General features: G+C 48.8%; 1 protein-coding gene across 6 annotated transcripts in view; it reads left to right on the top strand.

The window, feature by feature from the left end:
* Nucleotides 1–22,909, top strand: part of STAG2 (STAG2 cohesin complex component) — a 2,060,662-nt gene that overhangs the window by 1,473,857 nt on the left and 563,896 nt on the right. For all 6 annotated transcript variants that reach the window (XM_069612659.1, XM_069612661.1, XM_069612663.1 and 3 more), the window contains exon 28: nucleotides 8,740–8,841. In XM_069612659.1, coding sequence (XP_069468760.1) covers nucleotides 8,740–8,841 — 102 coding nt within the window. The remainder of the gene's footprint in view (nucleotides 1–8,739; nucleotides 8,842–22,909) is intronic.

The following is a 22,909-nucleotide window of genomic DNA, read 5'->3' as shown; positions in this document are numbered from 1 at the left end:
AGCAACAGCAGGTACCTCTTTACCATCGGCATCTGCATCAGCCGCCCCAAAACCACTCTGAGGACTCCCCTCACAGGACACCTGTAGAAGGCAGGTTGACTCAACATCTGACGGTATGGCAGGCTATCACGTCAGATGCTTGGGCATTGGAAACAGTCGGCCAAGGTTACTGCCTGCCTTTCCTACGTACACCTCAGAGTCATCCACCGGGGATCAGCTCTCAGAAAGTTCCAGATCCGCTCCTCTTGCAGGAAATTTCAGACCTGCTAGAGAAAGGTGCCATAGAACCGGTACCTGTAGCGGAGAGGAACAAGGGCTGGTATTCCCCTTACTTTCTCATTCCGAAGAAAGACGGAGGACTGAGACCCATCTTGGACTTGCGAGAATTGAACAAATTCCTCAGAAAAGACAAATTCAAGATGGTCACTCTTTCTCAGATCCTCCAGGCCCTTCAGTTCCAGGACTGGTTGGTATCTCTGGACCTTCAGGACGCTTATTTCCATGTGCCTATCCATCTCAAACACAGGAAATACCTGAGGTTCGCAATTGGCAACTCTCTCTATCAATTTCGAGTACTGCCATTTGGGCTGACCTCCGCCCCGAGGGTTTTCACCAAGTTAATGTCGGTAGTGGCTGCAAGTCTAAGGAGGGAAGGGATTCACGTCTACCCCTACCTGGACGATTGGCTGATCAGGGCTGTTTCTCCGGAGCAAGCTCAGATCCAGCTAAATCACGTGTGCTACTCCCTTCACAAACTGGGCTTCTCCCTCAATTTAAAGAAGTCTCAAATGATACCATCGCAGAGACTCCAGTTCATAGGAGCGATCCTGGACACTTCCCTGGGAAAAGCCTCGCCACCAGAGGTGAGGGCTCAAGATATTCTACAGATGGTTACCAAGTTCCAACATGCCCAACATCTCCCAGCCTTCGACTTTTTGAGGTTGCTGGGCCTCATGGCATCCTGCATTTTCCTTGTGCCAGAGGCTCGCCTGAGAATGAGATCCCTCCAGTGGGCACTGAGGACTCAGTGGTCACAATTCTCAGGGAGAATGACAGATCTTCTTCAGGTTCCCGGCAGGGTGGCTCGAGACCTTCAGTGGTGGGCCTGTCAGGAGAACATTCTGAAAGGAGAACAGTTTTGGCAACCCTGGCCGGAGATAACAGTAGTCACGGATGCCTCACTCACGGGGTGGGGAGCCCACGCCAACGACTTGACCATCAGCAGTCGTTGGTCTCCATCGGAGTCCAGACTACACATCAACCTGTTAGAGCTGAGAGCCATCAGACTTGCGTTGAAGGCTTTCCTGCCGGTTGTACAGGGGAAAAACGTCCTGATAATGACGGACAACAGGGTGGCCATGCACTACCTCAACAAAAGAGGAGGCGTAGGATCACTACCCCTGTGCAGAGAGGCGATGCAGCTCTGGTTTTGGGCAATCCAAGAAGGAATCTCTCTATCGGCAGTTCACCTAGCCGGAGAGAAGAACTTGACAGCGGACGCTCTGAGCAGGCAGAACACAGTCTCCCACGAGTGGGAACTAGCTCAGGAAGTCCTTCAAGAGATCTTCGCCCTTTGGGGAACCCCTCTGGTAGACCTGTTCGCCACCAGCCTAAACAGGAAATGCGACCTGTTCTGCTCAAGGGAATTTCCTCCGAGAGGAGCTCTGGGAGACGCATTCATAGTGGACTGGGAGTTTCCGCTTCTGTACGCGTTCCCACCGGTCCCTGTCATTCCTCAAATGATCAGGAGGTTGAGAAGATTCCGGCGCACCATGATCCTAATTGCCCCGGATTGGGCCAGGAGAACGTGGTACCCGGACCTTCTAGACTTGTCCATCTGCCCTCCAATTCGACTTCCGCTCAGAGAGAATCTTCTCTCTCAGAAGGGAGGTCAGGTTCTCCATCCGGACATCAAAACCCTCAACCTACACGCTTGGCTTCTGAACGGCTGAGGTACAAGGATTGGGACCTCCCTGATGATGTTATGGAGGTGTTGCTTTCGGCAAGGAGGCCAGCAACTAAGTCTTTATACCGCTGCCGTTGGAACAGATTTTGCAGCTGGTGTAGAGAACAGAATATCAACCCATTTTCATGTGGTACTCCAATGGTTTTGTCCTTCTTACTATATTTGGCAAATTCAGGCCTTCAAGTTGGTACCATTAAGGGCTATCTCGCAGCGCTATCTATCTTTAAGCGGACTGCGGAGGAGCCATCCTATTTCAAATTACCCTTGGTAATACAGTTTCTAAAGGGGTTAACCAATGTTTATCCCCCAAGACCATTCCAAGTTCCCCTATGGGATTTAAACTTAGTACTAACTTTCCTGATGGGTACACCTTTCGAACCTCTCCATTCTTGTTCGTTAAGATTCCTTACCCTTAAGACTGTTTTATTAACAGCACTCACATCTGCTAGAAGGGTGAGCGAATTACAAGCTCTTTCTTGTAAACCCCCTCATACAATCTTTCACAAAGACAAGGTTGTCCTACAAGTGAAGCCTAATTTCCTCCCAAAGGTAGTTTCTGAGTTCCATATCTCTCAGAAGATTACCCTGCCATCTTTCTATCCTCCTCCTCACCCGGGGAAAGAGGAAGAGAGGTTACACAGACTAGACCCTAGGAGGGCTTTAAGTTTTTACATTAGTAGACTAACCAGGATAAGACAGGCAGACCAGCTATTTGTAGGTTACGCAGGTCACAAGCTGGGGTTACCTATAACTAAACAGACCATTTCCAGATGGATCATTCTAGCCATTCTGGAATGTTCTAAACTGGCAGGGAAAGAGCCCCCTCAAAACCTTAGGGCTCATTCGACCAGAGGTATTGCAGCTTCATCGGCCCTCAAAAGAGGCGTGCCGGTTAAAGACATCTGTGCGGCCGCCACATGGTCGTCTGTCCATACCTTTTCACGTTTTTACAATCTGGATTCCTCCTCTAGTCAAGAGACTAGGTTTGGAAGGGCTGTACTACATTCTATTCATCAATAGAAGACAGCGTGAAGTCAGTACTCCCTCCTCCGAATATAGAATACTGCTATGGGAGCCTATCTAAGATGAGGAATACGTCGGAGGACACAATCCCTTCGAAGAACAAGTTACTTCTTACCTTGTAACGTTCTTTCGACGGGATGTTCCTCCGACGTATTCCTCATCGACCCTCCCATCCATCCCCGCAGTTCTACTTCCCTTGTTGTTGCAGCTTACGCTCCTTCAGGGTGATTAGTCTAGTCCAAACAGTAATACTGTGGGCTTCAAAACGGAACTGAGCAACGGACGCTGCGCGCGGCCTTTATGGGCAGGATGGCGTCGATACGGCGGCTGTCGAGGGACATCGACTCGAGGGACGTTGACGCGCAGCTCCCTCTACTGAAAAAATGTTCCGAGGCCAGCAGAGCTGGAAGGATATATCTAAGATGAGGAATACGTCGGAGGAACATCCCGTCGAAAGAACGTTACAAGGTAAGAAGTAACTTGTTCATCTATCAGATGAAGAATCTGCGGGAGATGAATCCATAGAAAGATCATTACGGTAAGTAATTTATACATAAGGACAGTGGCACTGCACTTCATAAATGAGAGGTGGCTTAGGGTCACTCCCCTGTGCATAGAGGCCATGCAGCTCTGGTTCTGGGTGTTACAGAACAAGATATCCCTATCAGCAATTCAACTTGCCGGAAAAAAGACTACAATGGCAGACACCCTGAGCAGGCAGGGGCCGGTCTCCCATGAGTGGGAGCTGTGCCAGGATGTTAGTCTACAGATCTTTGCCCGTTGGGGAGCACCTCAAGTGGGTCTGTTAGCTTCCAGTGTGAACAGGAAGTGTGGAATGTTCTACTGCAGGGAATTTACCCAGAGAGGAGCAGTCGGGGACGCATTGGTGGTGGACTGGAACTTCTGCCTCTTATATACGTTCCCACCAATTCCCATCATTCCTCAAGTGATCAGGAGGTTGAAGAGGTACGGAGCAACTTTGATCCTGATTGTGCTGGACTGGGACAGGATAACGTGGTGCCTTCTTGACATGGCCATCTGTCCTCCACATAGATTTCTGTGGAGGCCAGACTTTCTCGCACAGTGGAGGGGACTGGTTCTTCACCCGAGCGTACACACGCTCAACCTGTACGCCTGGCTTCTGAAAATCTAAGGTACAGGGATTGGTACCTTCCAGAAGACATGAAGGAGGCGTTTCTTTCAACCAGAAGGCCAGCTCCAAAAACGGTATACTGGTGCTGTTGGAAAAATTCTGCTACTTGTGCAAAGCACAGTATGTGGATCCTTTGTGACACCTCAGGGGTGTTATCCTTCTTCATTTGGTAAGGCGGGGCCTTCAGGTCACCACCATCAAGGCCTATTTAGCAGCGCTTTCTATTTTCAAGCGCACGCCAGATAATGTGCCATACTTCTCGATTCCCCCTTGTGACATTTTTAAAAGGCCCTACACTTTCCCCTCTGACACCTTTTATGGTCTTGACATGGGATTTAAACTTGGTGTTAACTTTCCTTATGTCTTCCCCATTTGAGCCATTACATTTGTGTTCTCTAATGCTACTATCTTGGAAGGCTGCCTTTTTTGGTCGCCATTTCCTCTGCCGAGTGAGTAAGCGATCTGCAGGCCCTTTCCTGTAAGCCACCTCTGTCTTTTCCAGCGGCAAGGTGACTCTGGAGTGCACCCTTCATTCCACCCAAAGGTTGTATCAGAGTTTCATTTGTCGCATGCAATCCACCTGCCAGCCTTCTATCCACCTCCTCAGTCACCCAAAGCAAGACAATTGAGGCTGTTCATTGGATATACAGGCCCGGAAATGGGTAAAGGAATAACGATGCAAACCATTAGATGGATGCTGCTTTTTGTGTCTGAATGCTACACCAGAGCGCAAAGGAAATCTCTGAAGGCTTCAGGGCATGTTCCACTATGTGTGTGGCAGCTACCCATGTTCTCCAAAGAAGAGGTACCTGTAAACGATATCTTTCGGGCCGCAACATGGTCCTCCATAAACACGTTTGCAAAATTCTCCTTCCTGGACACAGTATCTGCAAATGAGTCTTGTTCCGGCAGGACTGTCCGCCAACAAGTGATGACATAATTTCCAGGTAGTTTACTCTTTTTCGCTCCTCTCCAATGGTCTTCGTGCTGTCGAAGATGAGGAATCAGTGGGAGGACACAATCCATTAGAAGAACAAATTACTTCACCCAGGTAATTTTCTTTCTCCTGGATTTTCCTCTCACAGATTCCTCACCACCCTTCCAGCCTACCCTGCAATAACAGAGCTCTCTAATGCAATTATGATGTCTTTCCCTTTAACACTAATCATTCATTTTTGTCTCGTATCCCTATCACGACTGCGTAATGGAGAAATAACGACAACTGAGGTCACAGGGCGCCAAGCGCTTTATTTGTCACTGCATTGACGTCTTGAAGACAACTCGCCGGCCATCAATGCCGGCGCGCACACCACCCTCTGCTGGGAAAAGATTTCTGAAAGGTGCAAAGCAAGAGAATAAATATCTAAGATAAGGAATTAGGAGCGTAACATCCAGTTGATACAACATTAACAGGGGTAATACGTACTTAGTTTGTTTTTCTTATATTGAATTACTTATCTGTTGACTGCAAGTGAGTGATACGCTCTCTCAAGGTGAATACTACACAGCCTGCAGTGGCAGTCGTGTAGTTATGGTTAAGATGTTTAACTCATATAAGAGCACTTTTTGGGCATCTTATAACTTTGGTGCAGTTTGACTCCCCAAACATTGCAAATAAAGTATATGGCCAACTCCGAGCGAGTATGCAATGTTTGATGTAGTTTTTGCTAGGGGCGGTGAAGTTCTAGAAGGGGGTCCCAAAACGTTTCAAATCCTCAGACATAATGGAAAATAAAATGTGCTCACGCCTACAGCCCAAACTGCTGGATGGATTTGCACCACATTTGCGCAAGAAGCGGCGGCTTGGTCCCGAAAGCGTGCGTTTGCAAATTTGGGGTAAAGCCGTCAGTATTTATTTTTTTAAGTGGCCAAAATGTAGGTACAAAAATGTGATATGTGATGTCTGGTCCACAGACACTTCTGGACCAATATGAGATCTACGTTGCTTTCACGCACTACATACACGCCCACTGATTGGTCAATTAAAAACAAGAGGTGCATCAAAACATTTTTTAAATGTTGGATCTCCGCCCTTAGTCCACAGTAAAAACATATTTTTAAAAAAAAGCTTTGCACTTGTCAAAGTAATGAAACTATATCTGGGGAGGTGAGGGGCCATGAAAAGCCAAAAATCTGCTGTTTTTCCTTCTCTAAAGTCTCAGAACATCTCAGATGTTCCGGGACACCTATGCATTTTAGGGTCAGTGAAAAACTGTTTTTTGGATGGCTTATAACTTGGGCGCCACTCAATGAAACTTCATATGAATATCATTTTATACCAGACCCTGAATGGTTCTGCAAAGTTTGGTGCTGTTTCGCCACGAATGGGCAAAATTAGTGGGGCGCGGGGTCCCAAAATCCTTGAAAGGCTTATACATTTGGTACCGTTTGACGAATCTGCACAAATGTTGCAAAAGGATTTTATTCCCGATTTGAATGTTTTTGCAAATTTCAGTCGGATTTTGTCTGGATGGGGATGGATTAAAACTTTGTTGCCTTTTGACGAATATGAAAAAAGGTTTGCAGAAAGATTATAGACCCAACCTTGAATGTTTATGTGACGTATGAATGGATTTTGTCAAGTGGGGATAAGTTATGACTATTTTTAGTGCGTACATTTTGACACTTCAAAAAATAAAACATGGACTGATTTGCAGCAAACCCGTACATGGAGTATTGGCAAGGACCCGCAAGCATGTGGTCATGACCACGAGGGACTGGCAATGGGGTTAAAGTGGGCATGGCCACCAGGGACAGTCTGTGGTAGTTTTTCGAAATCGGGATAGGTTTGAATGGGAACAAAAATTCTGCTTGCGGCTACACCCTGAAGTGCTGGACTGGATTACAAAAAACCTGTGCGAGGAGCATCAGCAAGGACCTGAAAGCATTGTTTTGCAAATATGTCCTGCGTTTTATGTTATCTAAAGTGTCAAAAAGTAAGTACACAAAATAGTGATCTAACTCTGCTGCCTGGGCAGTGGGCCTGGCCCTCGGCAAGATCAAATGTCTAATCTGATTTGCTTATTGGGGAATGCAGCATGGCGGAAGGCCATTACTCATGGATTATGGAGACTGCCCATGGCTGCAAGCCATGAGCACTGACCATTGGTTACATTGAGGGTATAGTGGACACTGAACTAGGATGCAGGGTATGTGCAGTGGATAACGGGAGTGGTTTGGTGGAGCTGGGGTCCTGGTCGAGCCTCATACCCTAGGCAATTCAACCAAGACTTTCATCCCCAGCATGCGCTGGTGATAACACACATCAGTATGTGTTGCAAAAGATATGTATGTTAAAGGTGGTTTACAGTTCTTTTCATATAGGTTATAAAAGGAATTAATAATAACTTATATACGGTGATGTAACCTCATAAAACATTTTCACTCATAACCTATCAAATGCATGGGGAAAACTTTTAGCGTCGTTATGGTTAAAAGTGAAACCGAAAAACCCAAGAATGGTTAGCTATGCAACCATAATTCGCGCCACCGCCATGCACTGCTAACACTAAAACCCAGGACATCAAATATGACGTCACAGGTGACAAGTTGCTGTCCTCCCCATGCTTGCGCTGCTTCTTGTTAGAAGAGGAGTTGAGATTCACTACAAGAGTGAGGCTTTGTCTTTGTGTCACCTGCCCTCCCTGTTGCCTTCTTTCTCCGGAGCTGGTTAGCCTGAGTGGATCTAGTGGGTGAACAGGCGGGCAACTTTGGTCTTCCCAGTGCCATCTATGCCAAACACTCCCTTAGGGTCTACGAGTTCGACTGATACGAGCTGCCTTGCTAGATGTCTTGTTCTACCCCAAGATATTACACACTTGTGGCTTGTTGATGGGAATTATTGAGTGGAGTCCTGGCAGCATTTGAAACTGGACGGCTCGGGCCCGACATAGTGGCAACGAGGAAATTATTTGTTTTGTGTTCTGAAAAATTTGCTGATCGCACAGAAATAATTAAATGTAGGATTGGGGTGTAGTGCATGCTTTAAGTAGGGTGGCCAACGTCCTGTCTGGAGTAGAGGCACATGAGAGCCAGTGGAATGGCATCTAGCTCCAGTACGCCCTCTGAGATTTTCAGAGAGCAGCTGGCACTGGAGATTTATTAAGATGAATCTGAGGGAGAAGAATCCATAGAAAGAACATTACTGTACTTTTTGTTGTTCTTCTGATTGTTGTGCAGTACTGTTTCCTATAGGAAAGCTTGAATCACCACCTCTGTTCTGTTACAGTATCATTGCAATGTTTACATTGGGTCTCTTGAGAAAAATATAAGAGTAATTAAGTTTTCAGAAACCAACCATTGTTTATTACAAGAAGTGCATTGTGTTGGTGTCACTGGAGTGTATTGTTATGCTTTTTGTGTGCATCTCTTGGTATTACACTTTTCACAGTTGGCTGCTAGTTAAGTTACAGAAAAGAGATCTGTAGAGAAATCTAAAGGGGGTCAATTTGTAAAATGTTAATCTGTAAATAGTTCAGTATAGCACTTTATTCTGTTATTGAATTTGAAAATCTTTAGTTAACACACAGCTTGACTTAAATGTTCTGCGTTTTTCATGTTACGTTCTTGTTTTAAACTTAATGCTTTTTGTTTCCAGTACTACAATGATTATGGCGACATTATCAAAGAAACAATGAGTAAAACAAGGCAGATAGACAAAATCCAGTGTGCGAAGACACTTATTCTGAGTTTACAACAGGTAAGAATTAAAAATGTTATGTAAACTTCAATTATCAAGCTGTATGGAAAACCAGTGCTACTTTCTCATCTGTGCTATGAGTTCATTCACAGGGCCGACCTTTTGCTCTAACCCGAGTGTTGGGCAAGATTGTATGTAGTAACCCTGTGGGAGACTACACCAACCGTGTCCTCTTTGAAATAGGTAACCCAACATTTGGTATAGGCCTGTACTACACAAGTTGGTAAGTTTGACTGACCAGCCAGGCTTATCTCAAGAGGAGTCAATGTGAGCTGTAGGGTTGCAACATAGAGAGTCACAGTGACAGGTATTCAAATAACACTTATACCCAAGGTTTCTTGATAAAATAATTGTTTATTAATTTAACAGTCCATTTTAAAATAAGACCTCTTTAGAAGGGAGCAATATGCAACACTTCAAAACACACCTTCAGTTCAATAAAGTATGTAGATGTCCTTTTGGGATGGCACACAGATATTCCTACACCCTGAGGTGACTCCAATAGTTAGGACACTGTGGACATTAATATATCACTTTTCACACTTAAATGGTAATACTGAAGGTGTAGCAAAAAGGAAAAGGTTAGGGAAGGAAACAAAGGTTAACACCTTTCTCAAACAGGTATGCACTTTTCAATCCCTCAATGCAAAACCCTTTCTCAACTATACAATAAGGGATGTATGACTTTTTGTAGGGACAGATCAACACAAAGTCCGAGGGTAAGAAGAGACTTCAGTGAGCCAGGACAGCCAATGTCAATTGAGCAAAGTCTAGGGGAGCTGAGGCACTTCTTGAAGATTAGCACAAAAGTCTTGCACAATGTTATATAGAGAGTGTTGTTGTAAAATAAATCGCTGTTGGGCCACAAGCTGGCAGGCTTGTGAAGGGAGAAGCTGCAAGCAACTCAGCAAAAGGCAGCAAGTGCAAGTCTCAACTGAGAGCAAGCAACAAGAGGTAAGTATCGTTAGTTCACAGTACCTTGAGTCTGAATAAAAGGTTCCAGCTGGCTTCTGTTCTTGTTGTAGTGCCTGCAAATCCTGTTGTTCCTGGGCCTCAGACGTGGGGACAAGAGGTAGGATGGTTCGGGACTCCTGCACTACGGTTTAAATGTCGGCAGAAGCAATGGGCATAATTCAGATCAGCGGCACTTTGCGGTTTCAGCTACTCACAAATAGCACCACCGCGGTTCTTTGACACCTTGTGTACTTTCCTTGCTTCTGGGGTCCAGCACTCTGTTGAGGTGGCTCAGGCTTGGCTCTTCCTGCTTCGAGGGAGTCCTGAGAATCTTCATGGAGCTCAGGTCCGGCTTAAAGGTGATGCATTCGATTCTGGTGTTTCTGTCCCCTGGCGCTCGGTTCTTGCAGCAGCAATGAAGTACAACCAGCAAAGAGAGGGTTTCCTGTTGTTAGTCTTGGGGCTGATTGGTCTCACCAACCCAAGGGGAGAAGTCATCCTTGCAGGGCTTCTCTAGTCGATTAGAAATTCTGAGCTTCAGCAATGCAGCAGGGCTTCACCGGGCTAACCGGTCCAGGAGATTACAGCAAGCTGCTTCTTCGGTTCCTTCGTCCGGTGGTCGTCTGTGCCTTCCTTGCAAAAGACCTCACCTTTTATACAAGTTTCTCCCATTCATTTGCAGCCTAGCTGTCACTCACACAGCAGGGTGGCTGTTCTCCAAGGACAGCCCGCCAGCCAATCACCTTTAAGTGCATTCCTGTAACCAAGGAGACTAAGCAGAGTTTTGGGAACCTCCCTCGCTTCAAGCTCTGCCAGACGCGCTGGAGCCTGAGGCAGGTTGTAAGCGGATTCAATTCAACACTACAGCTAAGTCAATGCCTAGTCTGGGATGCTGAGGGAAACCCTTATTGATATATTTTTGTGTCCAGTTTGTTTACTCTGGATGACAACCCTTATATAACACCCCTCTCTTAGAATCCCCCTGACCCCACTGAGCCAAGAAGTAGGTTTGTTTTGCAAATTAAAAGGTTTATTTGAAAATTAGATTCACATGCTGTGCATAGGCCGACATCTAGTGGAAGCTGCGGAGTATTACAGTTTGTTTTTCGAAGTCGAAAAATGGGCGTCGACACAGGGCGTGCCAGTAATACTATCCCTAGTGTGACGTCCCCTGTACCCATGATCCCTCACGCGTCTAGGATCCCCAGATTGTTTTTTTCCGCCATTCTGGTCGGAAGCACTTCATCGGAGTTCCCTGGCTTTGCCATATTTTCACTCTAAACTAATTCTAATTTGCCCCGTTTGGCCAACCTTTCGTCGATCAACATCTCGACGCCGAACCGGGGAGGAGATCAACGTCGAATACCCGACGGATTGGGCCTTGAGGCTTCCGCCTCGGCTCGGGCCTGGGCCGCTGGCCTCGGCCCTACAAGTAGGGAGAGTGGGGGTGGTACACTTCCACACTCGACACCTTATTACCTACACACACTTGCCCGCTGCCCACAGGCGCGTATGGAGGGTACGCCCTTTCAGTTTTGCCCCAAGTGTAATAAGAAATACCCTTGGGTAGATAAGCACGCTACGTGCAACCTTTGCCTACCCAGAGACCACCCCGAGACGGGTTGCAGGGCCTGTAGCAGGTTTAAGGCAAAAACTCTTAAGGACCGCTCCACCAAGCGTTGGGCCCATCACGCCAAGCTAGCAGCTATGGAGGCGGAGGGTACCTTCAGCGACGGCAGCGACGCCGAACTTTCGGACGGCGAGGGCACCAAGGCGTCGAAGGACAGCCGAACGCACGTCCCCGGCCTCGGAAGGTCGTCCGTCCCGGCGACAAAAGCGTTACACATACACACGCTAAACACAAAAAATCCACCCGAGATTCGACGTCGTCGAAACCTCGGAAAGAGGCACAGAAGGAGCGGTCCGAAAGGACGTCCTCTGGGCGGTCCCGGTCGAGGTCGCCGCACGACGTCAGGCAAGCCTCCACACTTGCACAGAGTGCCTCGACCATTAATATCCCGGAAGATCAATCGTCCGGAGACGAACACGACTTCCACCCCCAGACTGCACCCCAGGAAAAGGGTACATTACTTGGGAGTAAAGAGGGGCCAGTTTCGAAGGCTAGTTCGAAAGACAGGGATTCCACCTCCGATCCTCGACGCCAGGCGTCGAAAGATAAGGGAAAGGGGAAACACACTTCCACCCACGGGGAAGGGGGTAAACAGCAAACGAAACAACCCTTGCAGTCCTCCACTACAAAAGAACTGACCAAGTCTTCTCAGGGCCAATCCATAGAAAGTCCCAGCAAGGTCACCCCAAGCTCAAAACTCTGGTCATGCGAGGACATTGACAGAGTAATGTCAAGGATGTCTTCCTTGGCGAATTTTTTCGAAAGACACCCTGAACAACTCCTAGCTTTAAACCCTCAGGAACATTCTCCCTCAGGGTCAAGGGACCCTATCCCCTCAAATAAAAGACCCCGGGTCGAGACACCATTTAGGCCTTTAGACCCCATCGAGGTCCAACCCTATTCTTACCTCTTCCCTACAGACCAAGGAAACTCTTCCCTTATAGAAGGTCAGGAAATTGACACGCCAGAAGATCCTGCAGGATCAGATTATTACGGCGAAGACGAAGACGAGGATGAGCCAGAAAATAGCCCAGATATTTTCAGAATGGACTCACCAGTCGAAAGGGAAGCCCCAGTGTCTGACTCCCCAATAGATAATCAGCCCCTCCTGAATGAACTGCTCTTTCGGGCAGCTAACCACTTCCACATAGACACACAAGGTGTCCAGGAAGAAAGGGACTTTGCGGAAGAACTAATAGGGGAAAGGAAGCCAGTAGCCCAGACCATTCCCATCCTAAAATCTGTTCAACGCAGAATAGCACCATCCCTTGTCAACCCAAACCTGACAAGACCTGTAAATCCGAGAGTGGAGAAGCTGTTTAAAGCAGCCCAGTCGGACCCCCTATATATTAGAGGTCAACTTAAGCCAGACTCTCTAGTAGTAACCAACACCCGCAAAAGAGCTGGTACACCATTATCTTCCTCTGAGGCTCCCCCCGATAAAGAAAGTAAAAAACTTTATGGTTTTGGCAGGAAAGTAGCTTCCACGGCAGCCTACCAAGCCAGAATCGCGAATTCCACCACACTGTTGGCTAGCTACAACTGTCACCAGTGGGAAGAAGTGGCAGCACTAATAGACTCTGCTCCCGAACCCCTTAAAAGCCAGCTAGCTCGCATTTGTGCGGAAGGAAGGAACGTGTCAGGCTGCACTGTAAAAGCAACTCTGGACGCCGCTGACAATGCGGGTAGACTTATAGCAGAGGGGACTGTCATCAAAAGGCATGCTTGGTTGAGGCAGTCGGGATTCAAAGCAGAAACACAAGCTGCGCTCTTAGACAAACCAGTGGAAAGTGATCTCCTGTTTGGGAAGGCAGTCGAGGACGCTCTAAAAAACGCTAAGGAAGAATTCGACACCCTCAAATCCCTTGGCCAGTTAACTACCAAACCACCTAACCAAAGAGGGAATGGCAATTTTCGTCGCCCCCGCGGCCAAAATTCCAATAGAGGAAATAGCTACTCCCACACCCAGGGTACACAGTGGAACACCAGCTCACAACAGTCTACCCAGGCGTATGGTAGGGGTAGTAAAAGAGGACGTGGTAGAGGCAGAGGCAGCCCCAGTAAAGGAGGAGGCACGCCTCCACCAAAGCAGTGACGCTCAGTTCAGGGTCCCTTCCCATGCAACCCCAGTAGGGGGACGAATATCAAGTTTCACCCAGGCATGGGAAGGGATAACATCCGACAGATGGGTGCTGTCAACAGTATCCAATGGGTACTGCATAGAACTACTGCAACGTCCCCTAAACCATCCTCCAAGACAAAAAGTCCACTCTTTACAACATCAGAAGATCCTCCTCGAGGAGATCGCCATTCTGCTAGAAAAGGACGCGATGGAACTCGTCCCGGGACACCAGGTAAACAAGGGTATCTATTCAACTTACTTCCTTGTGCCAAAGAAAGATTTAACAATGCGCCCAGTTTTAGACTTACGGCCTGCCAACAAGTATGTCAAGCCACAAAAATTCCGTATGACCACACTACAAGAGGTAATCCCACTCCTTAAAAAAGGGGGATTACATGGCAACCTTGGATATGAAAGATGCCTATTTTCATATTTCCATGCTCCCGGCGCACAGAAAATACTTGCGCTTCAAGGTGGACAGTCGCCACTACCAATTCAAGGTACTGCCCTTCGGGATAGCTTCTGCACCAAGGGTATTCACCAAGGTACTGGCGGTGGCAGCTGCACACCTACGCAGGGAGGCAATCCCAGTGTACCCTTATCTGGACGACTGGCTCATAACGGGGGAAACCCCAGGAATCTGCAGGTCAAACATTCAGAGGACCATCGACCTCCTCCACGAATTAGGCTTCTCCATCAACGAGAAAAAGTCAAGTCTGGTGCCAAGCACCTCAAAACAGTTTCTAGGAGCTATCCTAGATACTCAGAAAGGATTGACCTTCCCTTCGGAAGAAAGAATTCGGAACATACTTCTGCAAATTCCGCATTATCAGTCAGGTCAACAGATAACAGTACGCAAAGCTATGCGGTTACTCGGCATGATGGCGTCATGCATTTACCTGGTCCCCCACGCGCGTCTGCGCATGCGTCCCATGCAGGAATGGTTGGCGAAACAGTGGTCTCAGGCAAGTGGTCAGTGGGACGATCTAGTGGTCGTTTCGCCAACACTTGTACAGAACCTACACTGGTGGACAAGAGAGAATCTCGCAAAGGGGAAACCCTTTTACGATCCCGAAGTACAGGCAGTGGTAACTACAGATGCATGCCTGACGGGGTGGGGAGCTCACCATCTCCACCACACAGCTCAGGGTCTCTGGTCTCACTCAGTAGCCAAGAACCACATCAATCTGCTAGAGCTTCTGGCAGTATTCCGAGCGCTGCAGGCGTTCGAGCCCCATCTACTAAACTTGTCGGTGCAGATCAGGACGGACAGCACGACAGCCATGTTCTATCTGAACAAGCAAGGAGGGACTCGTTCGCCAAATCTGTCCAAGCTTGCCCAGAAAATATGGAGATGGGCACTCAGACGGAACATCTTCCTGTCATCGCAACATGTTCCAGGGGAGCTCAATTCCCTAGCGGATGCTCTAAGCAGAGACTCCCTCCCAGAAGAACACGAATGGGTCCTTCACAGAGACGTAGTAGAAGATCTCTTCTCTCAGTGGGGTTTCCCCACTATAGACCTATTCGCCACAAGCGAAAACAAACAATGCCCAGGATTTGCATCCAGGTTCCCACAACCGGACTCCCAGGGGAATGCCCTGTGGATGAACTGGTCAGGGATGTTTGCGTACGCTTTCCCACCAACTCCTCTCATCAGGAAGGTGGTGTACAAGATGAACAAGGAATCGATGACGCTCATCCTAGTTGCTCCCATGTGGGCGAGACAACCATGGTTTCCACACCTACGCAGGATGGCGGTATGCGAGCCCATCAGACTCCCAGCCTGGTACAACCTTCTGTCCCAGCAACAAGGTCAAACAGTGCATCAGGAACCCAACTCTATGAACCTAGCAGCATGGCTCCTGAAGTCATAGAGTTTGGACATCTCAAATTACCACAGAGGTGTATGGACATTCTAAAAGAGTCTAGGAAACCAAATACAAGGCACTGTTACTTTGACAAGTGGAAAAGATTCGTTATCTGGTGCCAGTGTAAACAAATCAACCCGGTTGATTGCACTCCTTCCAACGTTGTAACATACATGCTCCACCTGCTGGATGCAGGGTTGGTTTTTAACTCTCTGAAAGTACACTTGGCAGCCCTCTCAGCCTACACCACATCCCATAACAAGGTTTCGTGGTGGAAAGTACCAGTGGTTAAAGCCTTCATGGAAGGAGTAAAGAGACTTCACCCTCCTATCTCGAACCCACCGCCAGGATGGGATCTCAATGTGGTGCTATCTAAGCTCATGGGGCCCCCCTTCGAACCCATGCATAAAAGTAGTCTCAAACACCTGACTTATAAAACGGCCTTCTTAGTAGCCATTACCTCCATAAGAAGGGTCAGTGAAATTCAGGCTCTGTCAGTGCAAGATCCTTTCTTTACTATCCACAAGGACAAACTGGTTTTACGCACACACCCTAGATTCTCACCAAAATTCATATCCAAGTTCCATGTAAACCAGTCCATCGAGCTTCCGGCTTTCTTCCAAAACCCACAAAGCTCAGCTGAGGTGAAACTACACACCCTAGATGTGCGTAGGGCGGTCTTATACTATGTAAATAAAACCAGACCGCTAAGGAAAACAGATCAACTGTTTGTCTCCGTAGCTACAGGCAGAGAGGGGGATCGCGTCTCTAAGGGCGCTATCTCAAAGTGGATTATCAACTGTATACAGCTGTGTTACTCTCTTTCTGAAAAAACTCTGCCTTTTACGCCAAGGGCCCACTCTACCAGAGGCATTGGGGCCACTCTGGCTTTCATTGCAAATGTTCCCCTTGACACCATTTGCAAAGCAGCTACTTGGAGCTCTATTCACACTTTTACTCAGCATTACTGCATTGACACTCATTCCAAGGCAGATACACAAGTGGGACAAGCGGTTCTAAGACACCTGTTTGCTCATGACCCTTCTCACATCCCACCTCCTTCTTCTGGTACTGCTCGCTAATCTATGCACAGCATGTGATCTAAGCAGATTCCACAAGCCTCAGAAGGGATACATTACTCACCGTAATCGTATTTCTGATGCTTGTATCTGCTTAGATTCACATGCGACCCACCCTTCCTCCCCTCCGAGAGAAGGCGCATGGTTGCTTGTAGTCTTACCTTTCTGTCTATCTGCTTGGACTATCTGTACTCACGCTACTCCTCATGCTACCTCATGTCAGGAAAAACACAATCTGGGGATCCTAGACGCGTGAGGGATCATGGGTACAGGGGACGTCACACTAGGGATAGTATTACTGGCACGCCCTGTGTCGACGCCCATTTTTCGACTTCGAAAAACAAACTGTAATACTCCGCAGCTTCCACTAGATGTCGGCCTATGCACAGCATGTGAATCTAAGCAGATACAAGCATCAGAAATACGATTACGGTGAGTAATGTATCCCATATCACACTTTATAATAAATTAATGTTTGATAGCACACTTGTAAAGATGATAGTGATCAACAATGGATAATGTTACAGTGGTACACTCTTTTCGATGGCTTAGAAGTGATATAGAGAGGATAAAGTAGCTGAGAATGATTTTATGGCTTCAAGGACAATGCAATGATGAATGAAAATGCAGTACAGAAAATAAACTTGATATGACTTCAACAAAAGACAATGTAATCACTTTTCTTTGACAATTCACCCCCCCCCCCCCTCTATGCAAGGTAAAGAGATGGGAGGAAAGCACACAGTTCTCAGGAATGCAATCAAATATAATTCAGTCCCCCCCTAGCAAGCTTAGAGGAAAACAGGTAGGAGTTTTAAACACAGGCAAGATACTTTGATGTGGTTGCAAATAAGTGAAAAATATGCTAAAAAGGCTTTTAATTCCCTATAGGGGGTTCAGGGTAGTTGATAGATACTTTGAATCAGTTCAGGATCACTTTAGCAATGCTCTATGAATAATTGTCAGGTTGCAAACGAATTTCAGCAAGGAAAGCAAGGACAAATATTTTTACACGTGGCTGAAATTAAGCAAAATGTCAAATCGCTGCAATTTAGTCGCGTGCGTCGAGCGCAATTACGGAGGCACTATAAGGAGTAGGAAGTCTAGGCTCGTTGGAAAGCTTAGGATCTTAGCTTTATGATGACAGTTAAAACTCGCTCCTAGCACAAACGGTTCAGGAGATACGGCCGATTTAGTAAAGGTAGTTTTTCGGATCTGAAATTTTAAAGCTCAGAATGACAGATGACAGTTTTCAGTTTTAAAGATGACAGAATGACACGATTCTAGGAGGCAGTTCTAATAGGCTAAAATAGTTTGGATTAGATTATTTTAAACTAAGAGATTGGTTTTGGCACAGTGCTAGCCTGGGTACTCACACTAGATTTTGGACAGGAATGCGACTTAGTCACCGATGGGGTCAGGATTGGCTAGCGGTTCTTCACAGCGATCTGGTCTCTGGGTCTCCGGTTCTGTTATCGGTTCTGCTAGCGGTTCCGGATACAGCGGTCTCTGGTTCTGTGGGTCTGGATCAAGTGGATTCTTAGCAAGCAGCAAACCGCACAGCCCGGCGGTTGAATAGTTTGCAAATTATTTTTGAGGCCTGCTGAAGAGAACTCAGCTTGTGGGTTAGCCTCTCTGCTACAAGTTCTGAAGTAAAGTTCTGGATCCCTGGAGTTCTGGATTTGAAGTCTGGAGTCTCCCGGCAAAGCGTCCCGCAAGAAAGTGGAAAGTGAATGTCTCTACCTGGGTTTCAATGTTCCTTTTATGTGTTTTGAAAATGGGTGTGTGCCTGGGCATAGCTAAGCCTGCCCCTCTCACTTATCATTGGCCAAGCTTTCCTCTCTCCCTTGATTGGGGGAAGGAAATGGAGTGTCAGAGTGATGCTGTAGGTTTTATGGTCCGAGGAACCTCCCCTTGTCAAATTGCACACAAATCTATTTCTGACCCAAATACATATTTATCTATGTACCATTTTTCTAATATTATAGGTCCAGTTAACATATTTTCTGTAGCACCCAACCATCCGATCCCTGTCTTTGTACGATGTTGTGTCCACTTATGACAGAATTCTCCCCTTTTCATCCAGATAATGACCTCTAAACCTTTCCAGATTTTACACAAATGTGCACCAGGGATATGGGTTTCAGATGATAGTGTCAGATTTTTAACATTCATACATTTGGAGTAACAACCTTTTTTCCGCTACTATCCCCAAGAACATACCACAGGGTCCTAACACCTCTTAAAATGTGCACAGAAAAATCACAAGAATGATGGTGGTGTTTATATAATTTTTACAAGTCCGCACTATGAATTATCCATCTTTTTAAAATCATGCTCTGGCCCCAAAGGGGTGTGGTTTTCCAAAGCACATGGTGGAATTTCTTGATTATCCACTTCCCCCAAGCTCAGCTTGCTCTCACAGGCACTGCCCCTCCCAGTTTCTCCCAAGAGGAAGCCATTTTACGACCCCCCCCAATATAACATTTGCCTGAGTCCAGGTCAGGGCTTTGTTCAAATTCCTGCAGTCTGCAGGTACCACTCCCCTAATTCTAACAGAGAGGTGTCACCTCCTTTTGGTGGGGGCAGCAGGATGCAGCCAGGCCTGGGAAGAGTTGTTGAGCCAGTTCAACTCCTGTCGGGGGTAGTTGTCAGGCAGAATTCAATCTCTTTAAGCCAAGCTTCAGCTAAATGTCATGTTTGTTCCCAGTTTTCTACATTCAAATCAAACTTAACATTTTTACACATGCAGCTAGAATGCTGATTCTAAGTTCAAACCTATGACATTTAACAGTTGCAAACTATGTGACACTCAAAAGTAGGTCACTCATTTAATTTAAACATTTCGATTTTAGTGGTTTTAAATCCAATTTCAGTTAAGCTGCTGACATCCACAGCTCAGCCAGTTTTGTTATAAACATTGTTTTGGGCTCTTTCTCTTTCCAGATTTAGTATGCACACAAGAATACATTCTGCCAAATGCCTGCTGGTGTTCATTGAGATTTTTGAATATCTTGTGATGTTTAAAATAGGCATTTTTAGCTTGCATTTCAGAGAAACAAAGGTGATTTCAAAGCGCTTTTTTTTTTTTTTTTTTTTTTTTTTTTAGCCACCGGCAATGCTGTTTCTCCAGCATGGGGTCTGGCATGGATTCACATGCTCATGAATGTTCCCCGTCGTCAGGCTGGGAATCCTCGGTAAAGAAAAAACCAGTATCAGTTTCGTTTCTGATCTGTCTTTCGTAGTAATAACCAATCACTGGTCTCTGCGTCATACTGACCACAGCCAATGACTGCCCTCTACCTAAGCCCCGCCTCTGGCAGCCATCTTCAGATTTTTACCGCACGTTCATGTGTTGGGATCCTCGTGCTATTGCTCTGGAGCGTTAGTGCTATTTTTTCACGCTTTTTCACAAAAAACTTCGATTCTTTCGGTCAAAAGAGCCTCAAGCTCCACCGATCCTACATCCGATCAACGGGGACCCGTGTCGGATTCGTCTGTGCCCCTCAAGGGTGAAGATTTCGTCGAGCTACACTTCGGAGGACTCCAGAAGCTTCTCAGGCCCGGTCTCGGAGATGGCCCAGGAGAAGGGAAGCTCGACGCCCGGAAAGCTGTTCAGGGTCTGCCCTGGATGCCAGCTGCAGAACGTCTTTAAGGAGGACGAACACTCTTTCTGCCTTTACTGCCTTCATGAGGACAAGACGCACGTGGAGAAGGACTGTGCGTTTTGCGGCAACATGTCGGAACGGACCATGAAGGACCGCCATCAACGTCTCGCCAACTGGCTGGAGGGTAAGAGCCCGTCTGGCGAGAAGAAGAAGAAATCCGAGCGGTCTTCTAAGACCTTTGAGGGCGCCCCGGCGACGGGGGCCCAACATAAGGCTAAGCACCGCGAGTCCGCTGGCACCGGGAGCGCCGAACGGTCGGGCTCTACGGGCGCCAGGCAGGGCGCACCCTCCCCGGCACCATCAACCACGAGCCAACGCTCTGGGTCGGGTAAGAGGAAGGCCGAGCACCCGGCGAAGCTCCTGGAGAGGCCCCGGTCGAGCTCTAAGGCAGAGGAGGAGCGTGGCAGTGCCCCCTCCCTCAAGGATAAGGCGGTGAGCGCACCTAAGGTGGTGAAGGCCTTGATCCATCCGACCAAGCCCTCTATCGAAACGGTCGCGGCGGCCCTGGCTCAGCCTGTGGAGGCTACACCAGTGGTGGCGACCTCGGGGCCCAGAATCTCCCTGCCTCCTCGGAGGGAGTCTTCTTTTGTGCCCATCGATAGGACCCCCGTGAAACCCTCCGTAGGGAAGAAGAAGGGGGGGCAGGGCGTCGTCGTAGATTCGGCCTCAACCTCAGAAGAGGAGCTGATCGAGGTCTTAAGCCACGGCCTAGGCGTGGTAGAAGGCCAGCCCGTCGGAATGGACCCCGACGCAGGTGACGACGACGACATCGTCGAGGATACCGACGGGGCCCCTGCTCGCCCGTCGGATTCCCCTCTGCCATCGCTGCAAGACAACTCGGCGGCCATTTTGTTGGCCATACAGTCCTTATGCTCCGAGATAAGGACGAGGCTACCGTTACCGACGGAGGAACCTCTCCCGTCGGGGGATCCAGAACCGGGACCTTCTGGTGTCCCCCCTACCAAGAAAAGAAGGATCCATCCACCACCTCCTTTTCAACCGTCGCGCCCCGTCCAGCCCTCCTCCCCGTCCACCCGAGGGGATGATACGGGGACTGACACGGCAGCGACGGGTACGGACGACGAGGCATACGACGAGGATTTTCCGTCGTCGCCTCCCGCCAGGGCTTCTCCGCCCGACGAGATCGGATCTTTCCACTCCATGATCTCCAGGGCTTCCGAGCTTTTCCAACTCTGCCCTGAGGAGAAGAAAAAGGAAGGCTTCCTTTATCAGCGGTGCGAGGCCAAGAGGAAGACGGTCCTCGCAGTGCCTCTGTTGGACGACATTTGGGATGAGGGCCTTTCCCTCCTCAAGAACCCTTCCACGACGCCAGCTAGAAGAGACCGGTACGAGAAAAAGTACCGGGTCCCGGACACGGCCCCCCTGTGCCTCCGGGCGCAGCCTACCCCGGATTCCGTCGTCTCCGCGGCAGCCAGGAAGAAAGCGGGGGGGGTGCGGCCTCCACATCGACTTCCCCGCCGGACGGCGAGGGAAGGAAATTGGATGCTATGGGACGTAGAGTCATCTCGTCGGCAGCGACGACGATTAAAGCGGCCAACGCCTTGGCTATCGTGGCTCGCTACGACAGGGAGCTCTGGTACAAGATAGCTCCCCTGCTGGATTTTCTGCCGGACGACAAGAGGGCGGAGGCCCTGGAGATCCTGCAGGAAGGTGAGGTGGCCTCGGACCACGCCATCACCGTGGCGACGGACATCGCCGACACTGGGTTCCGCCAGCTGGGCAACGGCGTTTGCCTTCGACGTCGTGGATGGCTCAAAGCTACGGACTTCCGGCAGGACGTCCAGACCAGAGTCCTGGACATGCCCTTCGACGGGAACAATCTGTTTGGGAAGACAGTGGACGATTCCCTTCAGGCCATCAAGGCGGATACTGAGACGGCCCGGGCCCTTGGAGTTCTGCAGCAACGACGGACGCCCTTTCGGAGCAGCGGAGGCAAGGGCGCCTCCAGAGGTTCCGGCGGCGGTTTCGCTTCCTACCGTCAAGCGGCCCGCTCGTCATCGCAAGAGGCCTACAGAGGACGAGGCAAGTCTACCGGACCCCGCCGTCGTCGCCAAGGAGGTCAAGGCGGCAAGGCCGCGTCCAAGCAGGATTGAACCGGCCGTGGGGTCGGGCCCCCACCGAAGCACCCCGGTGGGAGGCCGGCTGGCGGGCTTCGTCAGCGTGTGGGATTCCATCTCCACCGACCGTTGGGTGCTGGACGCCCTGGCCCGGGGCCACGCGCTCGAGTTTCAAAGAAGGTGCCCGCGCGTCCCCCCCGTGGCCAGGAAAGAACTTCACGCCCCTCAACTTCTCCTGGAGGTAAGGGCGATGCTCAGGAAGGGCGCCATCGAACTCGTCCCAAAGAGGCTTCGGGGCTCCGGAGTCTACTCGAGATACTTCCTCGTGAGGAAGAAGACGGGAGGATGGCGCCCCATCCTAGACCTGCGACGTCTGAACAAGTTCATCAAGGCGCAGAAGTTCCGGATGGTCACCCTCCAGCACGTCCTCGGTCAGCTGGAGGAAGGAGACTTCCTATCGTCGTTGGATTTGGAGGACGCCTACTTCCACATTCCCATCCTAAAGGGGCACCGGAAATTCCTCAGGTTCGTGGTCCAAGGGCGTCATTACCAGTTCAAAGCCCTTCCCTTCGGACTACGGTCGGCACCCAGGGTATTCACCAAGTGCCTCGCACCGGTGGTGGCGCAGCTGCGCCGCGAGGGGATTCACGTCTACCCCTACCTGGA

This window comes from Ambystoma mexicanum, chromosome 5p, assembly GCF_040938575.1.
Source record: "Ambystoma mexicanum isolate Mex_15411 chromosome 5p, UKY_AmexF1_1, whole genome shotgun sequence".
Classification (NCBI taxonomy): Eukaryota; Metazoa; Chordata; class Amphibia; order Caudata; family Ambystomatidae; genus Ambystoma; species Ambystoma mexicanum.
This window is presented reverse-complemented; position numbering and strand designations above follow the sequence as displayed.